The following is an 8,658-nucleotide window of genomic DNA, read 5'->3' as shown; positions in this document are numbered from 1 at the left end:
TTTTTTTGTGCCATTTTCGTTTTTTAATCGTGTGTCGTGATTTATCCATAGCTTGCTGAATAATATCCGTATTAGGAAACGATGGCAGAACTACTGAGACTACTTGCATGAAGTGAAATTTCACTCTCCTGTTAGTCATAAGACGATGGGGCGGCACGGTGGCACAGCGAGTAGCTCTGCTGTCTCACAGCACCTGGGTGGTACGAGAACGTGGGTTTGATCCCTGCTCAGTCTGTGTGGAGTTTGCATGTTCTCTCCGTGTCGACATGGGTTTCCTCCGGGTGCTCTGGTTCCCTTCCACACTCCAAAGACATGCTGTTCAGGTTCACCCATAGTGTGTGTGTGTGTCTCACAGAGAGAGGTGTGTTCCACTGATGTATGGATGAGTGACCCAGTGTAAGTCACCTCAGTCAATAAGGTGTGTGGGCTCATGACACTACATAGAGTTCATTGGAAGTCACTTTGGAGAAAAGCATCTAAGTGAAAAAATGTAAATGTAAGACAAGAAGTTCCTATGTAGGCTGCTCATGTTGCCACAAGGACAAGTACTGAAATGTCTTGATAGAAAAGCGTGTTAAGTGAAAAGATAGTGTTTTGAGTCCCAAAGATCCTCCGTGATTATGGTGCAGGGTTACCAGTTCATAAGTTCTTTGCATACTTGCAGACTGAATTTAGGGCTTGCAGCAAGTGGAGTGAGTAATGTGTTGCTCATCCTGCAGCACAATGAGGTAGGGCTATCCCACATTACACTAAACAGTACCATGTGACTTCAGTTTCCTTTAATGTCAATATGAATCACAGGTAATTTCATGTTAATTATATCATCATATACAAAATAAGTGTTACACATTAATGCTTAATGAAAATTCTCTTTCTTCAAATAGAATTTGCCCAAAATAGGACCGGTATACACAGAGGAGCACCTAGGTGAGGGCAAAGTAGGGTCTTGTTTCAATGTGACACATTCCCGATTCTCAGTTTATGCTTGTAAAGCAACAATTGTTTTATCCCCTAATTTAATGATTAAAAGGTCATTTGCTTGCATTCACAGCCAATGTCACTGATGCAAGGCTACAAAGTGTGGAAAAAAATAAAAATGGCATGGGTATACAAACCTGAATTTAAATGAAGGCTAATGAAACATCAATTTATTAATACTGATAGAGGACAATTTTAAAGAACTGGGTCAAAAATTTCTTTCCATATAACTCAATGGTGTTCTTCAAAATGAAGCAGTTTGCTTCAGTATCACATACTTAGAAAAGTAAGTCCAGGTGTGAGACATTGGTACAGTACCTGTCCCACCAGCATATACACCATTTATTATGAAATGTTTAGAGAAAATGTAATCAAATTCTTGCGAAAGACATTTCAATGATGCATTGTTATAAGATTTCTCATTTCCTGACAGCTAAGATATACACACAGACGAGAGGATGGGGAGGTATAATGCCGCCCCCCCCAATCCATCTGCATCCATCACTGGGGCTAAACTCCATGGGTAACTGACCACATTGCAAACTCCAGGGCAAAATTCCACCTTTTTACCCTTTGGCTTCTTGGTTTTTCATTATACTACTTTTGAACACATCACATTGTATTCACTAAATTTCCAGCTGGGCAAACTACAGTGGTTTTAAATGGTGTTAATATAATTATATTGAATTGCTACCAAAAAAAAAAACTTTAAGCTTTAACTTTAGGTTGCTATTGTGAGAATACCTGTTTAGTACTAATGCAACAGAAAAAAATAAACACTAAAACCTGTTTCCCATGGCTTATAACAGCCTACAGAGGCAAATTGATTCAGTTGAGTTCCCATCTGCTCAGAGTTTCTAAAGACTAAACATGCAAACACCATTCAGGCTGAAGACTAAAAGACAAACAGGATTCAGTCTCAATGGAACAAAAGATATATATTTTTAATCTTAAAGTAACAAACTACCTACTTAGGCAGTGATGGATTCACATTTCAATTGATGCTATAGCACCTTAGTTTTCTTTGAGTTTAGTTGAATAAAGTTTCCTTCCCGCCCGCCCGCCAAATAAGAGGAATCAGGTCTTTGTGTGGGAGCACATAGATTAACTTAGAACAGAGTTGAAGAATCACAAAGACATGGGACCAGGTATTATGGAGGACTGCACTGAGCACCACCAGTCTAAAGGACACCTGCAAGTGGAGAGCAAACGTTAACGCCCAAAATAAATGTGGAACCGGAAAAAAAAAAAAAAAAAAAAAAAAAAAAAAAAAACTTGTGTAAGTTCACATTTGTTTAAAATGAGCCACAAGCACGGGTCCATCTGCACGTAAATGATTCGTCTCTGAACAGAAAAGCTTCGGCTACTATATCCACAGTCCAGGGTGATTTACAGGATGTCTGATGAGTTCTGGAAATCCCAGATTAGCTGGTGGTTCCACTCTAACTCGTCTTTCGCTTGCCCTTCGTGATGTTGGGTCGGTACCCGAAACACCACAAACTGCAGGCAAGAGCACGCAGAAAACGGGTCAGTACCTTCACGTTCACCTCACTACCGCTCCACTGTCAGAGATAAATCGTAGAAGACACTGAAGGAGGGAGACACAGAGAAAGAGAGAGTGTGCAACGAGTTGTGGTGTCAGATCCTCAACTGAGATATTTGACCGCCAGGAACATGACTACACAAGTTACAAGCATGCCACCGATCATAATGAATTTGTCTTGGAACGCCCTCTTCTCAATGAGGCGCATAACTGTGTTGGACAGCCCGAGCATGTTAGCCACATCTAGCATCTTCTTGTGAGTGCCCTGCGGAGAGACGAAGAGCAACGAAAAGCTTCTTTAAGACACGTTACATCCTTCAAGAGGGAAACACGGTCACTTAAGTGTTTTTCTAGCAGCAAGATCTGTCGTTAGAAAGCTTATTTGCATTCCCACATTTTGTGCGTACGTGAAAGGCAAAACAAAGGAAGCAAGGACGTTCGTTTTTTCCTTCCTGTGGACGGCAGATTCTCACGGGCAAAAAGAACTTGACATCTCAGCCCAAGTTACACCCAGATAAAAGGAGCTCAGGGAGGGGCAGGAAGACTGGTCTCCTTGGAAACATTAACTCAGCCTAGCAGACTCCCTTCACCAAGCTGCGCAAGACGTTATCCCAACCTTCAGTGTGCCCCGCTGGTCTCTCAGGCCATCAAGGATGCTGCTGCCGCTACCCAGCAATTCGTCCATGCCTCTGTGCGCGTTGTGCAGACTGGAGTTGAACTGAAGCGTCTCGTCGATGGGAATGGATGTGTCTGCATCCTACATGCACAACAGAACAGACAGCGATCCAGTAGTTAGATCCACACAAACATTAACGCACTTTGTGTTCCCCGTAACACAACGGTAGCGTACAGGAGCGGAAGACTAACATTGGTGGTGAAGGTGCGAGCCATCAGCTCTTCCCGCTCTCGCTCCTGGGCCTCCCGGGCGTACCGTCTGTGCTGGAAGTTACGAAGGCCAGTTTGAAGATGCTGGACGTCATATTTCAACTGGTCGACGCGCCTATGGAAGTTCATACTTGGCGTTACTACGGTGTGTGCAAACTGGACCCTTTACAACACCAATAAAGCAAAGATCATAATGAATGGGTGACAGTATGACAGCAACAAATACGGTCTGTATTTTGCCTTCCTTCCTTTTCTCCATCCTCCTGAGATGGCCATGTTTACCAGACTTGCACCGACGTATCAGAACACGCTTTAGGAAACATCCACAATGATCTAGACTGGACTACACAGTAAATAAATTGACAGCGAGATGTTTGCAAAGCCTGGAAAACAGGATGCTCAGTCCTAAAAGAATGCTGGAAAGCGATGGCAGGGGCTCTGCAGGAATGTTTTCACAGAGCCGAATTGCTGCGGGCCCATTCCCACCTGAGCCATCTTTGCTATGCAGACACGTGCATGGGCAGCAGCCGGAGAGAACTCCTGACTGGCTACTCACTTTCAACAGCTGCAGACAAACCGCAAGAAAGAAGCCAGGACTCACTGACACACCACAGTAAAATAGCTCTGGTCCTGACAAGTCTTGCTGCTTTATGCCATCTTAGGAGACCATCTCACAACACCAACCATAAAAGTAAGTTACATTTGGTGCATGATGTCAAACGGGCAGTTTAAAGGCAGAAAGTTCTTTTAATTTCTTAGTTAAATTTGAATTACATGTAATTATCATTATAACGTTTAATACTGCAACCCTGATGATCTTTTACTATAAATAAAACACAAATTTTCATAACCACCATCAGCATAACAAACCTTAATAAAGTACAACTGCAGTACAAATATAATTGCTCCCCAGCGCTTAATTTAAGAAGCAGCAATATTCATTGCAATATGCACAGAAAATATAAAGGAACATTTTGTAGCAGAAATGTAAGAGCCAAAAGATTTACATTCCAGACTGCACTGCTTGACGGGTATGAAGTGAAGAGAGAAGGGTGGGGGGACTTGCTCTTACAGTTTGGCATTTTGACGTCGGTTTGGTGGTTCCTTGCTGGCCAACATTTCTAGTCTCTCCAGGTGGCTGAAGATCGAGTCAATTCTGGCCTGCAGCTCATTTTCCAACACTTGATAGACAAAGACAGACAGATAAGCCATGTTGAGACCTTCAAAGTTCCTCAACAGAATCCTTTAGATATCATGACATCCAGTTTCGCATTAATCAAGCAGGGTCATCCTCTAAACGTCACAATTATGAACAGCTAAGGATCTGCATACTGATCCTCGAGATTAAAGCACTTCAAGCCTAGTGAGACAACAGTGATCTAGTTGGACTCGCCACAGTTCCATATTATTCAGATTCATGAAATCACTTGATTTCCACAGCAGTAGTAAAGGGCATCTAGGAAACCCCTTATCTATTTTTCCTTAGGCTCAACCCAACCACGCTCTGTAACCTGAGACCGATCTGAGTATTGCATCCTGCCACTTGCTGACATGTAAGGTGAGGTCATGAGGAACTGATTGGCTGCTCCATTATCTTGGCTGGACTCTGCAACGCCACCCAACTTCCCGTTCTGGCACCAGGCTGGCCCCGAGTTCACCGCCCACCACGGAAACAGTAATGAGACGGGAACAACGAGGGAGGAAATTGGTAAACAAACCAACGTAGGGGTCAAAACATTGAGGAAACCGACTTTCCTTATGAGAAAATGGTCTTGGGGAGGGGAAAAACGAGACTGTTCGGAAGCAGAGAAATTGAAAGCCTTGACGAAACTACTGGATGTACCGGATTAATTTCTCGTAAGGCATTCTGTACACAGTAGTATTATTATTATTAACAGGCAACTATTTTGATAAACCTATAAAGCTTGCTCTTCAAAACAATAAAACTTCCGTTTTTAGCATTTTCAGAAATTTGTGCTCACCAGCCAGCAAGAGGTCAGGGAACAATTCTCCCCAGAATTTGCCAATGTGTGAACACCAACAGGAAATCTCTGTACAGCATTACATTTACACGTATTCATTTAGCAGACGCTTTTCTCCAAAGCGACGTACATCTCATAGAAAATGCAACGCGTTCATTACGTTAGCAGAAAGAGAGACAAAGTTGCAGATGCACGATTCGTGCAATTAGTTTGTTTCCTTCACCATATGAACCGATGTTCATCACACGAGTAGCCGTGTAAAACTTTACCAGAATATCACCAAGTCCTAATCACCTTCCTACTAGTTTTTTTTTTTTCTTTTTTGAGCAGCATTCTGCAATAATCTTGATATTTAAATGGACAATATGTTTCGGATATAGTGAGCAATGAATACTATGCTACGAATTAGTACTATTACATGACAGAACTCACAATGGACTGAATCCCGATCTGCCATCTCCAGGCGCCCCATGCTCGTTTGCACATCGTGAATTTGTCTGTTTGAGAGAAAAGGGAGATGATGACATTATTTTAACCGTTACCTAAGACACTTAACCATAGGTGACATTTTCTCTTAAAATAATGTTATTAATAACTAATCCACAGCCATAAGATAGAATAAACAAAATAGAATTTTGTATAATAAGGCAGATGATAGTAAATGAGCACAGCATGAATATGCTGTTACTAATTTATTTAACTAATCAAAAGACTACATACTAACCTTATGTGGGACATTAACACGGTGCTCTCAAGACTAATTACCAAAATACTGCGGTGATGCAGCCATTAAAACGTATCTTACCCTGTTAAGAAACATATACCTTATAATTACTATCATTACTTAGCTGTACATGGTGACTTGTTAGGTTTAAATTTATTAGCTACTTGTAGTGATTCAAAGACTTATACAGCAGGGTATTCTTACTGTATCAATTCTTGGAAAGTTTTTTTTTTTTTTTATTATTATTGAACACTCACAGTACAAGAACATTAATCCAGAACAATCAAACCTAGCCAGGGAAAAGTAAACAAAAAGAAATAACTAAATAATTAAAAAAAATAAAAACACCAAACATGACAAAACACTCCAACAACCAGAGACATTACATTAACACCTTAACAATTTTACAATAATGTGGTCTAAACAGCCTTCTTATTATTATATTCCTCAATAGTGTTTATATATACCGCTCCAATTCTTTAAGAAAAACAGAAAACTAGGTAGGTTTTTTTGTGAGCAAATTTGGACCTGTGTATCTGCTGTTTGGTTAGTTCTGGGGATGTACCTGGATCAAAGGAACTACAACTGAAACTGAATTGAACTGAAGATTTTATTGTCATTGTACTGCTGTGCAATACTGGGAATGGGATCCGAACCAATAACCTTCTGGCTGTAAGGCAATGGTTACTCCAAACATCACGCCACCTGACCTGTTGCCCCCAGTGTGACAGTGATAACTGTATTTACCAGTGGGATTACACTGAAAATAGATAAACCCCCAACAGAGCTCGTATGACAGAAAACCATGTAAAAATACTAACAAGTGATGTTCAAAGACAAAGACATCATCAGTAATGGACACAGACAGACAGAGAGCAGAGCACACTTACTTATTGGTCTGATGATATAATGTCTCCATGTTGCTGTGATGAACTGGAGCTGAATAATAATACGGAATTTTACGAGTGCTACTTCTAGAAGGCTCAAAAATGTAATTACAATACAGTTAAAATCTCCTGCAATAAAACAATATTATGATTAGAAGACAACACCTCGAGACTTCCTGTTTCGAGTGCAGATCCGCTCAGTTCAACACTCGTACACGTCATCACTCGAAGGACCCGACGTCTCACGTAGGCAGCCCCGGATGTGCCTGAACAAAAAATGAACTTCCCCGCACTAGCTGTGCGTCTTCAAGTAAGTCGTGTGCGTCGTAACAGTAACAGAAACCGCGTGATCATGTTGTAGCCAAACGTTTGACTAATTTTAAGTCGTAATACTATTGCTTTTAAAGTTATTTACTCAAGTAAAATTACTCGTCCAAACACTTTTTGGTGTAAAAATAAAAAGTATAACCATATTTGAAAAAAGTCGGCTTTTTAATTAACTAATGAAGGTTAATATCCTTGAAATGTTTCAATATTACAGGAGAAGTTAAATATAAATAAGTGTAAAACATCTGGGCTTTAAATGTAATAAGTTGGTAAAACATTCTCAGTATTAAAAAGTTAAATGCAACACTAAATTAGAGTTAGTACTAAAATGAACTGTAACGTCACTCTGGTGGGTGTAACTAGAAATGACCCCCCTGCTTCCAGGATAGGCCCCGGACCACCACGACTTTAACCTGGTCAAGCTGTCAATGATGGCGAGACTCAAGTGGAAAATCTGCCGTAAAAATAAAAACGGTGCAGTCTTTTTCACTACAGGGAAATACCTGTAGTCAGTTCACCTAAATTAAGTAAAATCAACCTCCAAAAATAGAACTTTCGCGTATTCTTTTATGTACCTATTGAATTACAAAACTGTCGTATTAATTAACATATTAATGTATGTTCAGTAACGCATCTTTGCAAATTTTCTGGAACCAGTTTGTAAAAATGCATGTCTAGTCGCAGATCTCCTGTGGCAGTAAATGAGCAAATCACTTATAATTCACTTTGCTGACACTTTTCCCAAAGCGACTTGCAATGTAACGGCACCTACAATTATTTACAAATTTATACAACTGGGACATGATTTTACTGGAGCAATTCAGGGTAAATAATTGCCCGAGGGTACTTCAGCCGGAAGTGGGATTCAAATATTTGACAAAGGCAGCAGCTCTGGCCACAATACTACCAGCTTCCCATGTACTTTTTATTTAGTGAGGATACAAAACGTGTAGAACGTTATTACTGTATTGTTCTTATGAGCGTTTGGCTGTTGCTTCAATATGAGTCGCTATTTTCACTGTCCTGCAGGTGTCGCTGTTGTTAACCGAACCCAGAAATGACGTCATTCGCGCAACAGCGGAGCGCGCAGTGTCTCTAGAGTAGGACTCAAAATCAAAAGTTACAGAAACTACATGTTGTGATGTTTTATTTTAATTTGCCTTTTGCAAGTGAATTCTGTGCTGCTCCGCATCTTTTACGTAGTAGAATTTGCACTTGAATTTGTATTTTACTTTTATTATATGTACAGTATTATGTGCTTTTCATACATAGCAATAACAAGATGCCTCTGTTGTACAGCATCCTGCTACCAGTATGATAGAGTAGAAAGGT

General features: G+C 40.5%; 1 protein-coding gene across 1 annotated transcript; it reads right to left on the bottom strand.

The window, feature by feature from the left end:
- Positions 1-2,232: 2,232 nt before the first annotated feature.
- On the bottom strand, positions 2,233-7,221 carry gosr2 (golgi SNAP receptor complex member 2). Its single transcript, XM_018741837.2, has 6 exons — positions 7,003-7,221; positions 5,821-5,885; positions 4,479-4,587; positions 3,389-3,521; positions 3,138-3,278; positions 2,233-2,786 (listed from the first exon to the last, which is right to left on the bottom strand). The coding sequence occupies exons 1-6, from the start codon at positions 7,029-7,031 to the stop codon at positions 2,625-2,627; spliced, it is 639 nt and encodes a 212-aa protein (XP_018597353.1). The 5' UTR covers positions 7,032-7,221; the 3' UTR covers positions 2,233-2,624.
- Between the last annotated feature and the right edge of the window lie 1,437 nt (positions 7,222-8,658).

The sequence above is a fragment of the Scleropages formosus genome, chromosome 25 (genome assembly GCF_900964775.1).
Source record: "Scleropages formosus chromosome 25, fSclFor1.1, whole genome shotgun sequence".
NCBI classification, from domain to species: domain Eukaryota; kingdom Metazoa; phylum Chordata; class Actinopteri; order Osteoglossiformes; family Osteoglossidae; genus Scleropages; species Scleropages formosus.
This window is presented reverse-complemented; position numbering and strand designations above follow the sequence as displayed.